This window comes from Hyalella azteca, unplaced genomic scaffold (genome assembly GCF_000764305.2).
Source record: "Hyalella azteca isolate HAZT.00-mixed unplaced genomic scaffold, Hazt_2.0.2 contig9543, whole genome shotgun sequence".
Lineage (NCBI taxonomy): Eukaryota > Metazoa > Arthropoda > Malacostraca > Amphipoda > Hyalellidae > Hyalella > Hyalella azteca.
In genome coordinates, this window is record NW_025939612.1 from 104,626 (window position 1) to 130,030 (window position 25,405).

Here is a 25,405-nt window from a genome sequence, read left to right on the forward strand (position 1 = left end):
GGCAGGTGTTTACACTGTGGGGCAGGTGTTTACACTGTGGGGCAGGTGTGTACACTGTGGGGCAGGTGTGTACACTGTGGGGCAGGTGTGTACACTGTGGGCAGGTGTGTACACTGTGGGGCAGGTGTTTACACTGTGGGGCAGGTGTGTACACTGTGGGGCAGGTGTGTACACTGTGGGGCAGGTGTGTACACCGTGGGGCAGGTGGTATCGTGTATGGCAGGTGGAATCATGTATGACAGGTGGTATCATGTATCGTAGATGGTATCCCCAGGTGTCACTCATGCAATAATCTGGCACCAGAAGGAGACCTAAACTTACAAAAATGTAATTGAAATAAATTCATACCAGAAGACCATAAGAATTTCAGAATTATTTCACGTATTTCCGGACTACATGTCCCAGGTACGTGAATTTCATAGTTTCACACAGCGAGAAAAACTCCACGGGTATTGCAACCAGGGTTTGATTTACCTGCACGTGAATGTTAACATAGAATTTAACATATTTTGTTAGACATAATGCAAATAAATGTAAGCCATTGATGATTATTTGCAATCCTTACTGATTACTATGATTATGATTATGACTGATTATTGATAAGTAGTATGATTATTAGTATGACCTCAACTGAATTTCTTAGGCGTAAGATGAATGATTAATGAATGAGCAAATCCTAATTCTATTCCAATTTTCTCATTTTTGCGAGTACAGGTTAATTTATAAAGTTTGTCAAAATTTTAATTAATCAATAATTGCGGAATAACACCGAAAGTAATGTATTAGTGCCGCTCTTTGCATTACAGATAAATACTTTGATAGGCGAATTCAAATATGCAAATATAACTTTTGCACTGGAAAAAAATAAGATTTTCAAGTGAATTATTTGAGCAAAATATTTCTATACTTTATACTTTACATACGCTTTTACAATGTAAAGAAATATAATGTATCGAATATAACTTTGTAACTGGTTCGAGTGACAACTTTTAGCAAGTTTCAAGTTACTGATGATTACCACATTTTTACATCAAGCAAATGTTAGTGAGGCAAATCTTAGTTCGTCTCAACTCAGAATGATTTTCAACATGCTAGGTACGCAACGTATCAAAAAAATTATAAATGAAGTTACCCCATGGCTTCCACCATCAGTTGTTTTTACTCGTCAAGTCGATCAGAAATGCTTCACAAGGAAATTCTCCATGAAAATGTTCCTATTCATGCGCCTAAGCTCAAATCGTACAACTTCTTCGTTGATGCGTGCGGCGATATAGACATGGGAAATAAATTCGTAAATTCTCATTAAATATATACATCATTTCGGCTAAACACTAAACAGAGTTATTTCAAACTTGTGTGAACACACAGCCACTCACTTTGGAGTTTAGGAATATCATAAACTTGCGTGGTTGTTAGATACTTAAAAAGTTAAAAATGAAAAAAGTATGAAGTTTAAGAGTAGGAAATATAAAAATTTTCATACGAAAGTATTCAAGTCTTGACGGGGTTTAGTATGCAGCATTCAAATAGGAAAACCCTTTCACTACCGGCCTTGTTACAGCGTCAGGTAAGTTTTACGGACCAAGGATCATTAAACCTTATCAATTAATAATTTAAAATGAATCCTCGTCTCTTTTACTTAATTACCTTCGTGAGTATTCTGTTCGAAAAGCAAAATAAATTCCCTAGTTCAGTTAATATACTAGATGAAATATCTACATAGGATTTACCACTTCATTATCAGTTTAAAACTATATTTCCGCTCATTTTCGCACAAGACATTGGCAGGTTTAATAAATGTAGTGTTCTTCGTACACATTAGACGTGTTGAAGAGTTTCAAAGTTCAACATTATTTCAGTCAGAGTCGGCGAACTACTCTATTTTACATCGTATTAATTACAGGCCCATTCTTCATCATAGACAGCTATGAAATATACTGATTTTACATAAAACTTTGTATTCACATTATCATGAAAAGATTTTATTCTAACAAATCTTGTTTAAGAGATTTTTGAAAGATTATCGAGCAATCGTTTAGCTTTATCAATATTTTTCAATCCAGATTCCTAATATTTTTTATTGTTTTGAACAATCAACTTAGAACAAAAATAATCGGTGCGAACGACCGAACTAAGTTGATTTTTAAATCTTGTCTATCTTCAATATTTGTATTTTGAATAATTACTCAATCATCGATATTCAATTATGAGCTGAATTATCTTGTTGAAAGACTCAAGCTCAATAACTACTCTTTTGACGTTCGCCAGGAGGTCGACATCTTCGTCAAGAACGTTGCTGAAGAAGTCCAACTCGAAACCTTCTATGTCGATCTTAAGGTAGTCGATGACGCTGTCCTCTTCGTGGATATTCTTTAGAATATTGCAATAGGTTTTGACCTGGCCAATAATTGAACATAAATTTTCTACCAACGATAAGGCAAGATGAGTAAATATATGTCCATTTCAAACGTACTAGAATAACAAACAAAATTTATTCTCTGTATATCAACTCATTTTGATTCCTAGCATTCTCGGAGCAAAATGATTCCATGATTCTGTTTTATCACGAGAATTCAGCAGTAATTTTTTTCTGAATTTAGGCTATTTGTTGATTTTATTGTTTGGTTAACATTGTTTGAACTTCCGACATAAATCTCTTTAATTAACGGTCGGAATGATACTTTTCGCGTCGTACAATTTTATTGTAAAATTTACTTGATGTGACTTTTTACTCTATTAAACGCCTCACGTGAATAAATTGGAAATTAACGGTTTATTTTAATTACCGGTATGCCCCTTATGACCCCATTCACGGCCCCCAGGCCCCATGGGCGGAAGTGGATGTCGCGCCCCCTGAGGTGCACCGGCTGCCCAATGGTCGGGTCAAACGCGTACACCTGTGATGGGCAAATAAAAGCTATTAGTAATTAATAAACACTCGTGTCATCTAGCACGTTGTAAATAAACGTGCGCAAACATTATACTATTTTCGATCATTTATGAACCGTTGAGTCGCTATTAACCCTCCACGGCCGTATGTCACACTCCGGGAACATAACTTTCAACTTAAATTACACGTAAACTATTGAGTGTAGCAACCTGAGGACGTTTGTGCGCAACAGAGAACATTTTAAAGTTGTTGTACGTGGCGACAACCAACAGTGCAAGTAATTTTGCGCTCACTAGAACGTATCCTTTTTGGGAAGTAGGCTCGTGACAATATTGGTCCGTTACTCATGTCAGGCGGTAGAGAATTGAAATTTAGAGCGTTTGGAACAGTTGAAGCTAGATTAATACTATCGAACGTTAAACCAAGTAAACAGTTTCAGCATTTTAGTCTGGGTACTTCCAGTTTTTCAATAGAAACATTTTTGTAGCACTGGCTGTCACAGTGGAAAGTAAATACAGTAAAAAATCAATAAGGCAAATAAGTCACCCTGCAGCCGTAGTCCTCCATGGCGTCATCGAAGCTCCACTCGTTGTTGATGCCGAAGGACAGGACGAGGCAGGCGCCCGGTGTGGGGGCGACCTTGATGCCTCCCAACATTTCCTGGGCAATTAATATATTAGTGCATATTATGTCAATAATAATGTTGTGTTGTCGCCGTCCCTCACCTCCCCTAACTTGATGCCTCCAAACATTTCCTGCGAGCGCAATTAATATATTAATGTATATTATGCTAATAGCAATGTTGTGTAATTAATTATGAATGCCTCACGCAATCGGACAAATGAAGCAAGTAATGACTCCATCGATATTTATTCAAGTGGTTGAATATTGTCCATTCTTGTAGGGATGGGTTCTCAAGTTCAATATGTGGCGGGCATCTAAAGAATTATATCGTTGAGCATATATTCAAAGACTTGAAAATGGCGACCCTAGAGAATAGGAATTATTAAGTCCTCGAAGGAGTTGCTCTGGTGGCTCCCAATCGGAATCGATAACTATTAACAATACTTGACGAGTTATCTTATATATAAAATGTGCATAAAGGATATGAAACAAATTCACACAAGAAATTAAAAAACGCAGAAAATTAAATTAGTGAACCTAAAGTTTGATGCTTTTCGGTGTTAATTAATTGATGGATTTCAGGAAGGTGGCAAAATTAAAATTCAACAGAAATCAGTCAAAGGACAGGATCTTGATGCCTCCCAACATTTCCTAGGCAATTAATATATTAGTGCATATTATGTCAATAATAATGTATAATGTTGTGTTGTCGCCGTCCCTCACCTTCCCTACCTTGATGCCTCCAAACATTTCCTGCGAGCGCAATTAATATATTAATGTATATTATGCTAATAGCAATGTTGTGTAATTAATTATGAATGCCTCACGCAATCGGACAAATGAAGCAAGTAATGACTCCATCGATATTTATTCAAGTGGTTGAATATTGTCCATTCTTGTAGGGATGGGTTCTCAAGTTCAATATGTGGCGGGCATCTAAAGAATTATATCGTTGAGCATATATTCAAAGACTTGAAAATGTCGACCCTAGAGAATAGGAATTATTAAGTCCTCGAATGAGTTGCTCTGGTGGCTCCCAATCGGAATCGATAACTATTAACAATACTTGACGAGTTATCTTATATATAAAATGTGCATAAAGGATATGAAACAAATTCACACAAGAAATTAAAAAACGCAGAAAATTAAATTAGTGAACCTAAAGTTTGATGCTTTTCGGTGTTAATTAATTGATGGATTTCAGGAAGGTGGCAAAATTAAAATTCAACAGAAATCAGTCAAAGGACAGGAAAACATAAAAGGATAGCTAGAGATTTGAAAATGGAAAAACGGAGGAAGGCTTGACGAGTAGTGGACAGAAATACGGAGACTTCCATCGCAGATGATCTAGAGACTAAAAGTGAATGATTGGTCGTGAATGAATGCAAAAGAGTTCATTGTTGTATTGAATCAAGTTTTTAGTTGATTCACTAAATTGATGATGACAAAGTAATTGAATGATGAATGATGACTTGATCATTCAATGAAGTAATTGAATGATGAAGTACATGATTGATGAAGTAATTAATTGATACGGCAATTGGTTGATGTGGTAATTCATTGACGATTGCTACGGTAATTGTTGCTACGATAATTTATTGAGGAAGTAATTGATAGCTACGGTAATTGATTGATGAAGTGATTGATAGCTACGGTAATTGATTGATGAAGTGATTGATAGCTACGATAATTTATTGATGAAGTGATTGATAGCTACGGTAATTGATTGATGAAGTGATTGATAGCTACGGTGATTTATTGATGAAGTAATTGACAGCTTCGGTGATTGATTGCTAAGATAATTAATTGATAAGGTAATTAATTGATTGATAAGAATCTGTTGTCGGCGGTGACCAGCACTTACCTGAAAGCGGTTCAACGACAGAATGAATAATCTTCCAGGAGGAATAATCAAGATTGACAAATTTAATTATATTTACCCGTGAAGGAATCCTCTAACTCTGGCTAACTCGACTCCCTCCCTGAACTACGGAACTGGATTCAACATCCTTGAAGCGAACGAAACATCACCATCATGTCGATCACCATCATCACAAAAAATCGAAAATCAATTGAAATTGACCAAAAAAATTTTTCATAGTGGGCAAAATCTGCACGCACAGTTGCATGTTTAATATTAAATTAAATTTCGGTTTTCGATCAACCTTCATAAATTTCCGTCCCAGAGGCAATGCAAAAACTGTCACTGATAGAGACACGTTATAAATCATGAAAAATTTCCTGCATCGAAATATTTATTCCATTCACAAGATTGCTGCAGCCTGCTGCCTCTACTCACAAGATTGCTGTTTTTCATAGTGGGCAAAATCTGCACGCACAGTTGCATGTTTAATATTAAATTAAATTTCGGTTTTCGATCAACCTTCATAAATTTCCGTCCCAGAGGCAATGCAAGAACTGTCACTGATAGAGACATGTTATAAATCATGAAAAATTTCCTGCATCGAAATATTTATTCCATTCACAAGATTGCTGCAGCCTGCTGCCTCTACTCACAAGATTGCTGTAGCCAGCCCTCGCGCCCAGCGAACGAAACTTAGAAAAAAAATATATATAACTCAGTACTCACTGCAGTGAGTGACAGAGAGCGCATTTTCTCGTCGACGAAAACGTGAAGTCACGGACAAACGGACAGACGGACGGACGGACATGGCGAGTACAATAGTGCATTTTTTCCGTAAATGATAAAATGCTCTAAAAAGAGCTTTTTAAGGAGCTTTTTTAAACCTTAAAAGGCCCGTGATTTTGTCCATGAAATGTTTCTTATATGAGGCTAGGTTTTAAATCATATATTATTGATCTATGGGATTTCACTCGTCAATTGTGCATTTGCACTATCTTAAATTCAGTTTTATATTATAAATGTTGCGTATGTTCAATTTACTTTGAATTTCTCGTCATTACTTGATTGCACAAAAATTTTAATTACACTACGGTTGTAATGTTTAAGATAAAAAAGTTTAGTTGTCATTTGCGTTTCGTTTTGAAGGCAACGTTTCATCATTTTACTTGAGTGCGAATAAGGAAGGAAGTGATACGAAGAAATGCGTTACGAATGAAAACTTAGAGGAACATAAATAATTATAAATAAAGGTAAGGAAAACTGACGGTCTCACTGCCTCTCTTTTGAATAATTGCGAGAATTATATCCGATTTTTTTTACGTTAAAATAAGAAACTTGTATGAAACTTAGCTAGGCATAATAATTCAGTGTCTTCATACCGTATTCTCCTGTTTATTTGACATATGGTTATAGCCAAAACATAACGTAACAAAAACCATCTTAAATTTAACTGAAAAACTATAATCTTGACTCTGAGAGAACGTTAAAACCTACGCTCTCTTCCCGGCCAGTTTTACAATCGTACAAATATAAATTTTCTTAGGCCAGCTGTCGCACGGTAAAAAATCTTACTCCTGTAGTAATTTTTCACTGGAAATTAGCGAGACGCCAACACCGAGCCGCTGCCAGCGACAACAATAACTGACGCTAACTGCACTTGGGTTTGGGGTGAACAGCAGGGGTGTGTCAGCTGAGACATCAGCCGAACACTTGTTTCCTGATACCTGGAGACATGCAGTACAGGTGTGTACACTGTGGGGCAGGTGTGTACACTGTGGGGCAGGTGTTTACACTGTGGGGCAGGTGTGTACACTGTGGGCAGGTGTGTACACTGTGGGGCAGGTGTTTACACTGTGGGGCAGGTGTTTACACTGTGGGGCAGGTGTGTACACTGTGGGGCAGGTGTGTACACTGTGGGGCAGGTGTGTACACTGTGGGCAGGTGTGTACACTGTGGGGCAGGTGTTTACACTGTGGGGCAGGTGTGTACACTGTGGGGCAGGTGTGTACACTGTGGGGCAGGTGTGTACACCGTGGGGCAGGTGGTATCGTGTATGGCAGGTGGAATCATGTATGACAGGTGGTATCATGTATCGTAGATGGTATCCCCAGGTGTCACTCATGCAATAATCTGGCACCAGAAGGAGACCTAAACTTACAAAAATGTAATTGAAATAAATTCATACCAGAAGACCATAAGAATTTCAGAATTATTTCACGTATTTCCGGACTACATGTCCCAGGTACGTGAATTTCATAGTTTCACACAGCGAGAAAAACTCCACGGGTATTGCAACCAGGGTTTGATTTACCTGCACGTGAATGTTAACATAGAATTTAACATATTTTGTTAGACATAATGCAAATAAATGTAAGCCATTGATGATTATTTGCAATCCTAGTACAGGACGTAACAAGCGGACGTTATACCCTTCATTTAACGAAATGTACAGCACGTAACTAGCGGACGTTATACCCTTCATTTAACGAAATGTATCCAAACCTTAGCCGAACCATATGGTTCGACTAAGGCATGTAAGTCAGTGACCAGACTGTGCTAGCGTCTTACAATTGTGTTTCATACTGGAGAAGGAAACACGGTAGGAGTTCTCCTCATTTATTGCATCAAGGTTTGGTGACCAGATTACGCACTGTATTACAGATATGTAATGATTATAAAAACTGGAGTTACTTGATGTTACAATGTTCTAGGTCGATGCTAATATTATAAATATGTAGCTAGTTCATATCTGACAGTATTATAATTCTAAATTTGTTAATGTTGCGGTCGCCCTAATTGTAATGAACATGAAATTTAGGAGATTTGGTACATGTCCCTTGGACGTTTGGAAAGTCTCATACTGCAGTAATTTTTAATTTAGTCACCCTGTAAAATTATTTCATGTTATTTCGCATGAAGATGATTTCATATCAAATATATCACATGAAATCAGAATTACTACAATTCCATGTATAAATTCAAAGAGAAATTTTTAATAGTTTTTCGAAATTCTGAACAATTAGTCATTATCTGCACCATGTTGGTTGATAAGATTAGGTGGCATAGCGCCAAATTTCCTTGCAATGAAAATCTGATTAGAAAATATTCGTAATTAAATTTTGAGTCCCCAGAGGGCTTAGTGCATATCACAGGAAGAGGTTATACAATTGCTGTACGTAATAATCTATAACCATTAAATTCGTACACCATGTAGTATGAATACATCATGTATTATTCTGTATATATGTAATGCATTCAGTCATCTTTACCAAGAACGCGGGTGAATTCATTATACTAGATGTTGAAGAAATTTATTTTTAATTCTCGTCATAATTAATTAGCAGAAAAAATCATGTCCCCTCCCTGGCTCTCGCAGAGAATGTCAGGAGTCTTGGCGTGGAAGGAATTGGTCGTTGGCAGCGTTTAAAACAAGTCGCTTCGTGTTCTGTATACGCTGCTCATGTTGAAATTATTTCACCTCAGGGATACAAATTTGAATTTCTTTGCGAACTTTGCACAACGCAGCCGAGGTGTGCAGGAGCCGATATTTAAGTTGTGCGTGTGTGGACTTGCTTAACATTTTTATTTAATCATCCGACAAACGTTCAATGCCATGAAATAAATCTCGCCAAATGGTCGAGTTTTCTTTGTGACTTTATTAGACCGAACAAAAAATCGCAAGTCTAGCCACATAAGCGCCGCAATAACAACACACGCAATATTTTGAGCATTGATGTGTGCCAGAATTATAGATAAAATTAATATGGGTTTGCGGGTTGACCGCTTCATACGCACGCATCCCCTTCTCTTTAGCCTCTGACCCTCCATCCCATTCTAAATATTAAGACAGCCTTCCAGCTCTGGCTGTCCCCCTCCCTTTAGCCTGCGACCCTCCATCCCATTCTAGATATTAAGACAGCCTTTCAGCTCTGGCTGTCCCCCTCCCTTTAGCCTGCGACCCTCCATCCCATTCTAGATATTAAGACAGCCTATCAGCTCTGGCATGGCCGGTAAAGCTGACGACGATTTTAGTGTGGCCGCAGCTGATGACAGCAGGCCTTGATGTAAGTCCTTAGCATCCATGTTGCCATTATTTATATTGGACTGTCCCCTTCATGTTCCACTATATCCTCTCTATTGTTCTGTATCCTCAATGTTGCCCTATCTCCTGTATGTTGTACTGTCCCCTCCATTTTGCTCTGTGCTCCTACTTCCGTTGCAAGGCAATCAACATAATCGCTCTCTTTTCCGTAGTTACAGAATAAGAAATCACTTGAATATTTATGTAAAAGGATATGTTGATGCAAATCACCAATTTTACAAATTATAAAAGGATATTACAATACAATTGTAATTAATACAATTTTACAAATTATAATAGGATATTATAAAGGACATTTTGATACGAATCACTTACTACCACACGAATTGCTGTATACAAACATGAACTAGAACGAAACAAAACAGCTGATTCTGCGCGATGCCGTAGAAGCGAGCTCAAATAGCAACGGCTGGCAGCTTCTTCGTGCTGTGTTGATTGCTTCCCCTGTTGACTCACGAACTTTGTTTCGCAAGAGAGCAGTAGTGCAGGTCGCCCTCCTTGCTCTCAACAAGTTTAAATCATGTGTCCTAATAAGCAGTTTTATTATAGAGCAAACTCTTATATATTTGTAAGTTATTGTGGAGCCTTTCCTCGCTCGGTCGTCGGAACGAGAAAACGCCGTCGAGAAGAACGAAATGGTTGACCTAACAATCAGATTACCAATCGCTTTGGAGGATTTTTTCAGTTCCTCCCCCTCGAACATTTTTCTTTTTAATTCTTAGCAAATTAGAATAGCTGACTGATACCCTTGGATATAATAGGCTGAGTGATTGGAATTTATTGATCGCAGCAGGCATAAAAATTGAAAGGCATATGCTACCCAAAGGCCACAGTATCTAATATATAGTGTGAAGTTTTCTAATAGTGAAGATTACAAGTTCAATGTCAATACAACCCCGCACCCCAGCAATACTTTGGACTCTATCATTGATTTAACCGTCATAAATGAGTTTATTTCACTGAACTTCTATCATTATCAGTTGAGCGGGATATATTGCATGCTATTCACGCGTGTAGAATATTGTTAAATTATTGATTAGTAAATAATTGAGGACATCAAGAGAGAATGATAATAATTGAATGATAGAATATTTGAAATAAGTTATGGTTGTTAGTTTCTTTAATGGGCACTACATTTATATTGTGAACATCGTTAATTCTCTTGCTTTAGGTGAGAACTATTCTAAACTCACACGTAAAATGTGCGCATCATTCAAGAATACATGAAATCTTGTGAATTTTCAGGATAAAGTCTATAATCAACAAAAAATATATGGAGGTTGTCCGTTCAGTCTAGTCGAAAACATAATGAAAAGACAACTTGTATTTCGTTCTGCTGGGATATTGCTTCATTGAATGTGTGGCAATTTATTTCTGCATATAAAAAAGAAAAAAATGCAAAAAATTTTTATTGTAGTAACATTTTTAACTTGGTTGAAAATTCATTGTTAAGAAATTGAAGAAGTTGGGTTAAAAAAATTCGTTTGAGACATATGAATATAAACCGAAATATCTATGAGACATAATTGTACAAACATGAATCAAAAGAAAAAGTTAAATATAGAAAAACAAAACATGAACGAAATATTTAAACGGCGCAGTGACAACGCGAGCTAGCCAAAATACTGAGCCGCGGTTGTTTCGTTGATCAGCTCAAGAATTTCAAGTCCTGCGACTTGCGCGGCGTATTTTACCGCGAGTCGCTGCGCGTTGCCGAACGAAGCCGGTACCGAGATGACCGCGCGGTCCACGGGACAACCCAGAGAGGATTCCGCGATGTCCTTCATCTTGCCGAGCAGCATGGCGGCCACTTGCTCGGGTCTCAGCCTCTGATCACGATTTTTGTAATGGGCGACGTACTCGATTCTATGGCCTTTGAGAATTGGTTGAATATGACAAGGAAAATAGCAGTCCTTCACTTCGTCATAGGTCCTCTCCAGGAAGCTCTTGACGGCGTACACGGTGTTGGCGCAGTTCACAACGGGCTGGTCCAGGGCATCGCTGCCCACTAGTCGCTGCTGGGAGTTGAAGGCAACAAAGGAAGGCGTCGTCCTTTGCTCCAACTCGTTCTCCAGGACGTCCACCCGACCGTCGCGCACCGCAGCCACGCAGCATTTGCTCGTCCCGAAGTCGATGCCGATCGCCGCAGGTCTCGGCCGGCCGCCCCCTCCGGCGGTGGTGCGGGGTCCACGGGGGGCATGGAGGCCGGGCTGTCGCCTGCACACGGGACGAAACTAATGAACATAATTGGACAGGCAAAAATAAGTTACGAGTACATTTTTACGAAATCCTCCTGTTTTCTAATCTGGAACGATGTGAGCGTCAAGTTTCGTCATTTCTTCGACAAGAAAAATTCAGTATGGATTAGATGGAAATAACAAGTAAAACGTCAGTGAAAGAGGATAATTTGCTGCTCGCAGAAGAAATTTTCAGCCTTCACCTCTCAATTGCTTCTAAATTAGGCGCCTTCGAAAAATTTCATTTTGAATCATTCTCTCACTTCCGAAATTACGTGCCTAGTCCCGAATTCAGTCATCAATCTCGGTACAAATTAAAGAATAATATTTTCAATAGAGTGATTTTATAATTTAGTAGCAAGTAGATACGAAACCCCTTGCAACTGATAAAATCGAAGTTCTCTTAATAATTTCACTTAGATTGCTCGAATCGCAGATTCACTAGATATTTAAAAGCGAAGAAAACTCCACAATAATTCAGTTCTATTCTATTACTCAAATCTACTGTCTTAGTACCGCACTGCAATTAAGAAATTTCCGCTAACAAGATCAAATGCAAGCTTGTAATCATCGAGACGCCCATATCTCGTGCACCACTCGACTGTCTCGGCAACTTTGAGTGTTCAGGGCAGTAGTTTTCAGTCCACAAGTGTCACGAAGCAGCACCTGCGCACCTGTCTGTATTCCTGCGACCTACAGCCATGAGCAGCACCTGCGCTTACACTGTGAGGCAGGTGTGTACACTGTGGGGCAGGTGTGTACACTGTGGGGCAGGTGTGTACACTGTGGGGCAGGTGGTATCGTGTATGGCAGGTGGAATCATGTATGACAGGTGGTATCATGTATCGTAGATGGTATCCCCAGGTGTCACACATTCAATAATTTGGCCGGAGAAGGAGACCTAAACTCACAAAAATGTAATTGAAATAAATTCATACCAGAAGACCATTAGAATTTCAGAATTATTTCACGTATTTCCGGACTGCATGTCACAGGTACGTGAATTTCATAGTTTCACACAGCGAGAAAAACTCCACGGGTATTGCAACCAGGGTTTGATTTACCGGCACGTGAATGTTAACATAGAATTTAACATATTTTGTTAGACATAATGCAAATAAATGTAAGCCATTGATGATTATTTGCAATCCTCACTGATTACTATGATTATGATTATGACTAATTATTGATAAGTAGTATGATTATTAGTATGACCTCAACTGAATTACTGAGGCGTAAGATGAATGATTAATAAATGAGCAAATCCTAATTCTATTCCAATTTTCTTATTTTCGCGAGTACAGGTTAATTTATAAAGTTTGTCAAAATGTTAATTAATCAATAATTGCGGAATAACACTGAAAGTAATGTATTAGTGCCGCTCTTGGCATTACAGATAAATACTTTGATAGGCGAATTCAAATATGCAAATGTAATTTTTTCACTGAGATTTTCTAGTGAAATATTCGAGCAAAATATTTCTATACTTTATAATTCACATACGCTTTTACAATGCAAAGAAATATAATGTATCGAATATAACATTGTAGTTGGTTCGAGTGACAACTTTTAGCAAGTTTCAAGTTACTGATGATTACCACATTTTTACATCAAGCAAATGTTAGTGAGGCAAATCTTAGTTCATCTCAACTCAGAATGATTTTCGAAATCATGTTAGGTAAGCAACGCATCAATAAAATTATAAATAAAGTTACCCATGGCTTTCACCATTAGTTGTTTTTACTCGTCAAGTCGATCAGAAATGCTTCACAAGGAAATTCTCCATGAAAATGTTCCTATTCATGCGCCTAAGCTCAAATCGTACAACTTCTTCGTTGATGCGTGCGGCGATATAGACATGGGAAATAAATTCGTAAATTCTCATTAAATATATACATCATTTCGGCTAAACACTAAACAGAGTTATTTCAAACTTGTGTGAACACACAGCCACTCACTTTGGAGTTTAGGAATATCATAAACTTGCGTGGTTGTTAGATACTTAAAAAGTTAAAAATGAAAAAAGTATGAAGTTTAAGAGTAGGAAATATAAAAATTTTCATACGAAAGTATTCAAGTCTTGATGGGGTTTAGTTTGCAGCATTCAAATAGGAAACCCTTTCACTACCGGCCTTGTTACAGCGTCAGGTAAGTTTTACGGACCAAGGATCATTAAACCTTATCCATTAATAATTTAAAATGAATCCTCGTCTCTTTTACTTAATTACCTTCGTGAGTATTCTGTTCGAAAAGTAAAATAAATTCCCTAGTTCAGTTAATATACTAGATGAAATATCTACATAGGATTTACCACTTCATTATCAGTTTAAAACTATATTTCCGCTCATTTTCGCATAAGACATTGGCAGGTTTAATAAATGTAGTGTTCTTCGTACACATTAGACGTGTTGAAGAGTTTCAAAGTTCAACATTATTTCAGTCAGAGTCGGCGCACTACTCTATTTTACATCGTATTAATTACAGGCCCATTCTTCATCATAGACAGCTATGAAATATACTGATTTTACATAAAACTTCGTATTCACATTATCATGAAAAGATTTTATTCTAACAAATCTTGTTCAAGAGATTTTTGAAAGATTATCGAGCAATCGTTTAGCTTTATCAATATTTTTCAATCCAGATTCCTAATATTTTTTATTGTTTTGAACAATCAACTTAGAACAAAAATAATCGGTGCGAACGACCGAACTAAGTTGATTTTTAAATCTTATCTATCTTCAATATTTGTATTTTGAATAATTACTCAATCATCGATATTCAATTATGAGCTGAATTATCTTGTTGAAAGACTCAAGCTCAATAACTACTCTTTAAGAAGCCGTTGCTTCAATTTTCTCAGAATGAAATTTTTTCCTTCTTATTACGTAGCTTTACGCGCTAGATTGTTTACATATTTTGAATTGTAAACAAAACACAGATTCACAAAAAAATAACTTCAAATTGACAAGCACGGTACAAAAAATTCAGTTGCTATCCATCAAAGAAAATTAATCCTCATCGTCGGTACTTTCGCCGATGCGACTTTCCTCGTCGATCAGTATCCTATTTCTCTTCGTCGCAATTATCTTCCATTTCGTCTTTGCCTACATCAGCAACGTTGTTTCCGCCTTCATCATCAACTTCGTCTCTGCTCATCATCAACTTTGTCTCTGCCTGCATCATTAACTTCGTCTCTGCCTTCATCATAAACTTCGTCGCTGCCTTCATCATTAATTTCGTCTCTGCCTGTATCAGCAACTCCGTTTCCGCTTTTATCAGCAACTTTGTCTCTGCCTTCATCATCAACTTCGTCTTTGTCTTCATCATCAACTTCATCTGCGCCTTAATTATCACCATCTTCATAAAAATCCTATTGATTAGTTGGTAAATGATTTAGATTAGCTTCCTTGCCCCTTAACCAAACGGCCTCTTTTCTGATCATCCGACCCAACAGGAAGCCAGAGTGTTGCTCACTTCTGACACTGTCATCAGAAACTTCCAAATATGCACCCGGTCCATAACATGGTATGTAGTAGACCTCTTGAGACTCATCGCACGACTCCTCACTCTGGAATTCCTTTGATTGATCTTCCGTTGATTGAGAATCTGAAATGTAGTCCGAATTCCGTGAGACGACCAGACCGCTTTGTGAAGAGCTGTCAGGGTCAGCATCAGGTTGTGTATGCAGTGCGAGGGCGGTCGACTATTTACTTTCAAAACAACATTCATCAAATGTGCTGGGGGTTTCACTGAATTTATTTTAATTATTAGCATTATCCGCACTCACGCTGCTTTGTTTTCCAGGGTCTGTAATATCCTTCTTTATGTTCGTCCTTTCGTTTGACTTGAAATCAGTTGCAGACCTCTTCATCGTGTCATCTGTGATGGTTTATTGCCCGCTGCGTTTGTCGTCTCGTTTTCGGTGCTTCCTGCAACCATCCGCTTCCGTTGAGAATCCAAAATCGCAAATCTTGCACCAATTCTCTTTGTTGGTCATCGCACAATTTTTTCGGAGGTTCCACTCACTTTTCGTGGATTTTTATGAGCCAAAATTTTGTTGACTTGCTCTAGCGTTGTCCCTAATGTGACAGAGAATATTACTGATTTTAAGTCGCTCATTAAGCAGCCCTACCTCGACCTCAAGTTGACCCAGCCGCCGTCTCATTCCGAAAATCTGCTCGTCGTAAAGTTGGTACAAATCAGAAATAGCCTGCTCGATGACATCGATTTTGCTTAATTTTCCATCCATGAGTTTCTCGGACTCGTTCTGCAAGAACCGAAAATGTTTCCATGATTTTCTTGTATTTTCCCGCTGACTATCTTCTATGACTTGGTACTGCTTTTCAATTTCCGACGATCGCACTGCACACTGACACCGGCAAATTTTTCGGCTACTTTAATGTCCATTCTGTTCGTTGTTCTCATCAAAATTGTCGAAGGATTCGTCAAAATTAACTAAAGCGAATTCGTTCTCAAATTCATCTTCGCATTAATGCTGAATTTCTGATGCTTTGATTTCTGAATCAAGTTCCATACGCACAGGGGTGGCACTTATCTCATGAATATCTGTGATAAGTGCCAATGATTATGGATATATATACTATATAGACTTCGAATATTAGTGTAGTTAGGCAGAAGTTCTTCATTTATGCAGGTTTGGTTGAAGACCAAACGCTCTGGTCTTCAACCAAACCTGCATATATAGACTTCATATACTATATAGACTTCATATCCTATATAGACTTCATCACCTCTCCAACATTTTGCTTCATCGCCCACATCCAAATGATCCTGTACTGCCTCAGCAGCGCCGGAACTCTCCACGCTCATCTTGTCGCTTACTCCGAAGTCAAAATTGTTTATGTTTTTCGCTGGGCTTTCTTCTATGCTTTCTTAAGTCGACATTATTGACGTGGCGAAAATCAACGTAAATTCTTGTCGAGGTGCGAGACACTTCAGGTGTTTCGTCGTATTCTTGATACTCATTGATATATCAAAATATTTATCCGATTATTTTTGCCCGTATCAAGTTTTGAGATTACATATAATTTTAGAATTGCCGAGAAAAATGAGATGATAATACAACCCTATCAGGCTCGTACTTGTTGCAGGCCTCAGTTTTTACAGTCCCACATCCTAACACGAAAAGTCGCGAAGAAAGTTTCCATGAAGTTTCAATTGTATCCACTCAAATTAGCAGCGCTATCATATTGCCAGTAATACAAATATAATGACAGGCGGCAATGCTCTATGTGGGTCTCAGTCGACAGTAGTAGTGCTACGACATTCATAGATTAAAAAGTTCGGGCAGTCGTAAAAGGGCGACCCAGTTGTTACAGTTCTGGGGCCTTACTTTCAAAACTCGCTAAGTGAACGTAAGTACTTACGCTCTATTTTCTTGTCTATGATTGTGGACTTTGCTTGAAAGGACGTCGATGATTGGCTGATGAACTTGCGATCTCTTAACTTTTTTCGAAAGTATAGGCCCTGAGTACCAAGATTGGAGCAGAGAGGCGCGGGTTCGATCCCAGCTCTGTGCGCCAGTTTCTGGTCAGAATCGGCGAGGAGGCCGGGCGGTTAAGCACAGCAGAATTGTAGCAGCGAGTTGCGAGTTCGAGACCGCAACATGCTGTGAATATTCCGTCATGTTAAGAATCGGCGACAGGCCTACGGCCTAATAAACGCTGACGCTATTATTTATTTTATTATAATATGATCGCGAGTTTAGCACTGAAAATTTATCAATAATCAGACTATCACTAAACGCTGCCTGAAACGAACTCATCTAAAAATTTAATCATTTAATTCAAGCCTCTTACATTGGAAATGAACTGTAAAATAAGGAAATTTGGCATCCACAACCTCTCATGAGTGGAGCGAGCTTCATGTAGATAAAAATGTGATAAATCTCGTTAGTTATAAGCAATTCGGAGTTTGCAAGATTTTCAATTTTGGTTACAAAGAAATAGTAATAATTCACTGTATTATCCTCAGTAGCTGGTGTAGTTACCCATACATTATAGATAACCATTCATCATTCAAAGTTGGACGCTTCTTGCGGTACCTGTGAGAACATGTATTAAGTATCGGACGCATGCAAGAGCTGTTTGCTGTTTAACTAATTTCTTTAGGTACTACGGTTTTATTTTTTTCGTACCTGCTGCGATTATCATCTTGTTGTAGCTATTATTTTCCTCTCATTGTTGCTGTACTCGTTTATTCTTGCTTGTATTGGATAACTATATTCCATCATTTATTTTGATCGATGCAAGCAAGTATAACATTTGTTGCCTGTTACACTTGCTTCACGATTGTGACTCAACCCAAGCCCAATCACATGGAAATAAAGTTTTATTCGTCATCCGCTGCTACTTAATTCTCTTCATTTCTTTTCCTGTGCATCAAACACAACATGCAAAGGTTGTCGCATTGTTTGCATCTGAAAATAACAGCGATGCCAAGCAATGATTCGTGTCGGTGGTCTTGCAATGGTTTTCGTTGGTACCCGTCCATTCTAGTCAGTCCCGCATTTGAACCCACAGAGTCAAGGTGCGTGTTAACTTGGTAATGTGTTTGTTCGCTTGTTTTTCAATTAGTGATTATATCAATGTGACAATGTGATATTTTGTTGTTTTCTGCATAGTTACATTAGATTATTCATGAGAAATGTTTATTCATACTTTGTCTTTTGTTCGTTTATTTGTTACCTTAGGTTATTTATTTTTTGCTATTTTCCTACTTAGGAGAGTTACGGAATTCAAATTGAAGAGAGTGGATTTGCGAAGAGTCTTTCATTACCAGCCTTTGTTGGGGTCCACGTTAAAGGACTATAATTACGGCTGGCCAAACCTGGGAGACCCCAGCACACGCGCACAACCTCAATATCGGCTCCTGCGCACCTCGGCTGCGTTGTGCAAAGTTCGAAAAGAAATTCAAATTTGTATCCCTGAGGTGAAATAATTTCAACATGAGCAGCGTATACAGAACACGAAGCGACTTGTTTTAAACGCTGCCAACGACCAATTCCTTCCACGCCAAGACTCCTGACATTCTCTGCGACAGCCAGGGAGGGGGCATGATTTTTTCTGCTAATTAATTATGACGAGAATTAAGAAAAATTTCTTCAACATCTAGTATAATGAATTCACCCGGGTTCTTGGTAAAGATGACTGAATGCATTACATATATACAGAACAATACATGATGTATTCATACTACGTGGTGTACGAATTTAATGGTTATAGATTATTACGTACAGCAATTGTATAAACTCATCCCGAGATAATGCACTAAGCCCTCTAGGGACTCAAAATTTAATTAAGAATATTTTCCAATCAGATATTTACTGCAAGGAAATTTGGCGCTATGCCACCTAATAACATCAACCAACATGGTACAGATAATTCAGTAAGACCTAAATGTGACTTATTATTCAGAATTTCGAAAAAACTATTAAAAATTTCTCTTTGAATTTATACATGGAATTTTAGTAATTCTGATTTCATGTGATATATTTGATATGAAATCATCTTCATGCGAAATAAAATGAAATAATTTTACAGGGTGACTAAATTAAAAATTACTGCAGTATGAGACTTTCCAAACGTCCAAGGGACATGTACCAAATCTCCTAAATTTCATGTTCATTATAATTAGGGCAACCGCAACATTAACAACAAATATAGCATTATAATACTGTTAGATATGAACTAGTTACATATTCATAATTTTAGCATCGACCTAGAACATTGTAACATCAAGTAACTCCAGTTGCCATACTCATTTAAAAATCTGTAATACAGTGCGTAATCTGGTCTCAAAACCTTGATGCAATAAATGAGGAGAACTCCTGCCGTGTTTACTGCTCCAGTATGAAACATAATTGTAAGACGCTAGCACAGTCTGGTCACTGACTTACATGCCTTAGCGGCTTAGTCGAACCATATAGTTCGGCTAAGGTTCGGCTACATTTCGTTAAATGAAGGGTATAACGTTCGCTTGTTACGTCCTGTACATTTCGTTAAATGAAGGGTATAACGTCCGCTAGTTACGTCCTGTACATTTCGTTAAATGAAGGGTATAACGCCCGCTTGTTACGTCCTGTACGTTTCGTTAAATGAAGATATAACGTCCGCTTGTTACGTCCTGTACGTTTCGTTAAATGAAGGCATATCGTCCGCTTGTTACGTCCTGTACGTTTCGTTAAATGAAGGCATAACGTCCGCTTGTTACGTCCTGTACGTTTNTAAGAGACAGGTCCTGTACATTTCGTTAAATGAAGGCATATCGTGCGCTTGTTACGTCCTGTACGTTTCGTTAAATGAAGGCATAACGTCTGCTTGTTACGTCCTGTACATTTCGTTAAATGAAGGGTATAGCGTCCGCTTGTTACGTCCTGTACATTTCGTTTCATGAAAATATAATTATAATATATAATATAATTAATATTATATATCATATTCATGAATTTCATTACATGAGTAGTTCTCTTGTTAAAGGTTCATTATTAAAAAATATAAACAATTTGAATCTATAAATTTCTTAAAAACTACATTTTTTTCGACTCGCATCAACGATTTTCCCCAAAATATATCAGTAATTTTATGATACAATAAGAAATTCAGTAATCCAAATGTAGGGCATGAAAAATAATTGAACTTTCTAGGCATGAGCATTATTCAGCATTATTCATTCCTGACTCAGCCTGCCAAGAAATTTCTACGTAGCGACGGTGAGTTCTAATAAGTTAAAAATTTACACAAAATTAGTGTAAAAGTTATTTCTTTTAATTGCAGCTTCGTTGAAATTTAATCGTGTTGTTCACTAATTAACGTATAATAATTAAAGCGTTGTCATCTGACAGTCGTGGAGAGTGAACAATTACACGCGGTCACGGCACCGCGTGGCTACTCACATAGCTGAAAAATATGTACTTAAATGTAGTATTCTTGTTTGGTGAAAAATGATGCCAGTTTTATTTAAAAATTTTTTAAAAATCAAGGTTTAAAAAAAATCAAGGTTTTGAGCCCATTACCAGGCAGGTAAAACTGACGGTAATTCTAGTGTGGCCGCAGCTTATGGCTGCCGTTCTTGATGGAAGTCCTTACCATCCATGTTGCCATTATTTATGTTGGACTGTCCCCTTCATGTTCCACTATATCCTCTCTATTGTTCTGTACACTCAATGTTACCCTCTCTCCTGTATGTTGGACTGTTTTCTCCATGTTGCACGATCATCAATATGTTGGATTGCCCCGCTATGTTTCGCCAACTCCTATACGTCGGTATGCACCTCCATGTTGAACTTTTTCCTTCATATCACACCATGTTCTTTATGCTGGACAATCCGTTACACGATTTCATCTAAGTTAGGCTGTTCTCTTCATGTTGCTGTATCTCCTCTATGTTAGACTGTCTTATACCTGTTGCACCATATCCCTTGTATGGGCCTTTGTATTTAATTATCTCCTTGATATGGGACTGTCCCACGATATTGCTCTGTGCTCCTACTTCCGATGCAAGGCAATCACATAATCGCTCTCTTTCCCATAATTACAGAATATGAAATCACTGGAATATTTATGTAAACTTTATCAAAGATATATTGATACAAATCACTTACTACCACACGAATTGCTGTATGCAAACATGAACTATAACGAAACAAAACAGCTGATTCTGCGCGATGCCTTAGAAGCGAGCTCAAATGGCAACGGCTGGCAGCTTCTTCGTGCATTGTTGATTGCTTCTCCTGTTGAATCACAAACTTTGCTTTGTAAGAGAGCAGTAGTGCAGGTCGCCTTCCATGCTCTCGACAAGTTTAAATCGTGTGTCCTAATAAGAAGTTTTCTTCCAGAGCAAACTCTTATATATTTGTAACTAATTGTGGTGCTTTTCTCGCTCGGTCGTCGGAACGAGAGAACGCCGTCGAGCAGAACGAAATGGTTGACCTAACACCCAGATTACCAATCGCTTTGAAGGATTTTTTTTCAGTTCCTCCCCCTCGAACGTTTTCTTTTTAATTCTTAGCAAATTAGAATCGCCGACTGATACCCTTGGATATAATAGGCTGAGTGACTGCAATTTATCAATCGCATAAGTTTATTTTTCGCTCGTTGAAAAGTATATGCTACTCATAGGCCATAGTATCTAATATATAGCGTGAAGTGTTCAAATAGTGAAGATTACAAGTTCAATGTCAATAACAACTTCACACCTCAGCCATACTTCGCACTCTCTTGTCGATTTAACCGTCATAAATTAGTTTATTTCGCTGAACTTTTGTCATTATCAGTTGAGTGGGATGTATTGCATGCTATTCACCCGTGTAGAATATTGTTAAATTATTGATTAGTAAATAATTGAGGACATCAATTGAGAATGATGATAATTGAATGTTAGGATATTTGAAATAAGTTGTGGTTGTTAGTTTCTTTATAGGGCATTACAATTATATTGTGAAAATCGTTTATTCTCTTGCTTTAGGTGAGAATTATTCTAAACTCACACGTAAAATGTGCGCATCATTCAAGAATACATGAAATCTTGTGAATTTTCAGGATAAAGTCTATAATCAATGAAAAATATATGGAGGTTGTCCGTTCATTCTAGTCGAAAACAAAATTAAAAGACAACTTGTATTTCGTTCTGCTTGGATATTGCTTCATTGAATGTGTGGCAATTTGTTTCTGAATTTAAAAAGCTGCAAACATTTCTGATTATTGTAACATTTTCAACTTGGTTGAACATTTTTTGTTTAGAAATTGGCGAAAGTTGGGTTCAAAAAATCGTTTGAGACATATGAATATAAATCGAAAATTCTGAGATATATCTGTACGAACATCAATCAGAAGAATAACTTGAAATTACAGAAACAAAACATGAAGGAAATACTTAAACAGCGCAGTGACACCGCGCGCTAGCCAAAATACTAAGCCGAAAACAGGTAATATTCCAGCGTGATGGTTTACAAATGAATAATGCCAAAATAGCGTAAGAATCTTCCTGTCCATTTCGTCACGCACCATTCCTCTACGAGACACTGACTACGACAGAACAATTGACTTTCACAATCAAAATTCAATCGTGCAAATTTATTCAATCAGAATTAAATTTTAAACTCATAATTTACTTGTGATCAACATAAGAACCAACACCAGGGGCCACAGCTATAAACTAAAAAAACTGCGTTGGAACACATCCATATGCGGCAACATTTCTTCTCGCTTCGAGTCACCGACATGTGGAACAGCCTACCTGATAGCATCGTTGACGCTCCGAGTATGAACATCTTCAAAAACAGACTAGACGAAGCTATGCAGGAGCATATGTTCAGTCTTAAAATGCCTAGCAAATTACGGACCAGGCAATAAGTCCAGCAGCTATCTCAATCAATCGTCAGCTATGGAAAGATCGGGTTCCAAAGGCCGGATCCCTTGTGAATCAAGTCACGAAAAGTTCAAGAATCGGCAACAGGCCATGGGCCTATTTCTTCAGCGCCGACACTTCTATTCTATTCTATATGATTTGCAAACATCCAATATCATAAATATTTATTCAGACGCCATTACTACGAGCGCCCTGCAGGTCGTGGGGCGGAGGACCTGCAGTTCAGGTTAGTATCGAATTAAACAGCTTCAAATGAAGGCAAGTTATTGTGAAGTTAAGTTAGTTAGCGCTTCAAATTATGGCTCACATGCCATCACCATAAATAAAACAAATCTCATGAGTCTGTAAAGAAACATTGGGGTAAACCGAAGGTAGCCGTAAAAAATCATTTTGAACCGTACAATCAATCTTATAAATCTCGAGACGCAAGGCCACAACATTCACGATATAAATATCTGGTGATGAAAACACTCGTGGATAGATGCTAATCAAAGTCAATAAATGTTAAAAAAATCAATAGAAATAATATAAAATAAGACGCCTCACGAAATTCGAAACTTAGAAAAAAAATGAAGATAAATTAAGAATTTCTTCAAATTCTATAACTGAAGCCATTATACAAACAATGAAACGAACGGAGTCCCATTAATACAAATCCAGTGACTCCTCTTTGCAGTTTTATTTCTAGCAGGTGGAATTTATTCATTTTTTAAACTCTAGGACTAAACAAGTATTTTACAAACTACAAGGAAAAAACTTCCTGATGATAAAACATTTCTGTACGCCCTGATATTCCTGAATTGCACGCGCTGACATTCGTGCCGCGCGGTTCGCTTTCGCCTCAACGGTAATGGCGCTGTGTTCCCAAACATTCATCTCTAATTTAGATGTTAGTTTTTCTCCGATGCTTGAATTTCAACTGCAGTTCGTGCATCGCGAGTCTCGTATAAATGTACGAGCTTAGGAACATGTCCACGCGATGGCCCCAAAACACTTTTTTGACTCCGCAAATAATATCTGATCCCACTGCCTCCACGATGAGGCATCCTATCACTGTAAACCTGCTGGTACGGCGGCCTGAGAACCTCGTTCGAGAATCTGTTCTCAGTATTTTCAGAATTTTCAAGTACATGGCGGGAACTTTCGCTGGAAAAGTCTCTAGGGGTGAAAAACTTCCTATCATCGCTTAAAGATGAAGAGTCAACTTTTATTTTTTCCTCGTCGCTGCTGTCATTTATACCTAAATTAAAGAAGCTTTGTGCAAAGCTTCCCTCAGTCTGACGTAAGCTGCTGGGTTTTGAGGTGGAGGACGTTTCGACCGCACCGTGAATTTTGTCAGGATGCAAAATTTCGGTCTCCATCGAGCAGAGCAATTCTTCCAATTGTCTGTGTAAATCGACTTTGATTTCAGAAAAATATCTGGGGTTTGAATTATTTTTGCGAAAAATATGTTCACAAAATGTGGGTGCCTTACGGAATATGTTCTGGCTTGTTGGTTCAAAGGCTGGTTGATAACACTCAGTCGACTCATCAGTGTTGACATAACTTTTAACGTGTTTAGGACTGGAAGACATTTGACTCTCAGCATCTCTTTGCTTCAAAAAGCCAGCTGATCCGTCAGGGTTTGATGGTGGCTGTTGCGGCGGAGCTTTAACGATACCAGCTTTTAGTTGCGGAAACATACTATTAGCAGAAGTTTTATTTGGCAGCGCAGATCTGTTGTTCAAGATAGATTCTTGTGTCCCTGAGAGAAAAGTCACAGAAAACTTGCCGTCTGATCCAGCATTCGTCCCTTCGAACCCTTTACTGGCCATTTGTGTGGCAAGGACTGTCGATACGATGTTTCGTTTGGCAATTAAATGATCAGCCATCTTAATTTTCTCTGTGCCATTTTGGGTCCCTTGAACATACGAAGTTTTTGCTGTGAGAGGAAGTTTGCTCGAGAGCGAGCTTGACCGGTATCGACGTGGAGGCGATATTTCAAATTCCTCCCCAAGAAATTGAGACTTGGGCAGAGTCGAATGAATTGACTCGTCCGTAGTCAAGGTACGACCGCGTTCTGCGGAACAGGAAGCTTTTGCTTCTCTATCTTTGCCAACGAATCGAGAATTTTCGTCCTTGTCCTTCGATGATGGCCGCGGGTTCCTGTTCCTGTCTTTCGATGCAGATCGTTTGTCGTCGTGTCCATCTCGTGATGCATATCGTTTGTCTTCTTGTCCATCTCGTGATGCAGATCGTTTGTCTTCTTGTCCATCTTTTGATGCAAATCGTTTGCACTGGGATCCGTCATGCATTTT

At 38.1% G+C, this 25,405-nt stretch overlaps 2 protein-coding genes across 2 annotated transcripts; both read right to left on the reverse strand.

Annotated features, from left to right (window-relative positions):
• Positions 1-11,093: 11,093 nt before the first annotated feature.
• LOC108681973 (putative heat shock 70 kDa protein 7) lies at positions 11,094-12,540 on the reverse strand. Its single transcript, XM_018171058.1, has 2 exons — positions 12,440-12,540; positions 11,094-11,697 (listed from the first exon to the last, which is right to left on the reverse strand). Exons 1-2 carry the CDS (start codon positions 12,538-12,540, stop codon positions 11,094-11,096), a joined length of 705 nt encoding a protein of 234 aa, XP_018026547.1.
• A 2,316-nt stretch (positions 12,541-14,856) lies between these two features.
• Positions 14,857-25,402, reverse strand: LOC125178398 (S-antigen protein-like). The gene is made up of 4 exons (XM_047882045.1): positions 24,869-25,402; positions 15,822-15,987; positions 15,195-15,326; positions 14,857-15,056 (listed from the first exon to the last, which is right to left on the reverse strand). The coding sequence occupies exons 1-4, from the start codon at positions 25,400-25,402 to the stop codon at positions 14,857-14,859; spliced, it is 1,032 nt and encodes a 343-aa protein (XP_047738001.1).
• Between the last annotated feature and the right edge of the window lie 3 nt (positions 25,403-25,405).

Bases quoted from the DNA above. Each gene is read 5' to 3' on its own strand.
- LOC125178398 (XM_047882045.1), bottom strand. From the start codon at position 25,402: ATGCATGACGGATCCCAGTGCAAACGATTTGCATCAAAAGATGGACAA. The intron at 15,988-24,868 runs GTGACTTTTCTC...CGGTTCTTGCAG, and splicing joins GATCAGACGGCAAGTTTTCT to AACGAGTCCGAGAAACTCAT. The intron at 15,057-15,194 runs GTGAGCAACACT...ATTAAGGCGCAG, and splicing joins TTCTGATGACAGTGTCAGAA to ATGAAGTTGATGATGAAGAC.
- LOC108681973 (XM_018171058.1), bottom strand. From the start codon at position 12,540: ATGATTCCACCTGCCATACACGATACCACCTGCCCCACAGTGTACACA. The intron at 11,698-12,439 runs GTAAGCGCAGGT...TCCCGTGTGCAG, and splicing joins GTACACACCTGCCTCACAGT to GCGACAGCCCGGCCTCCATG.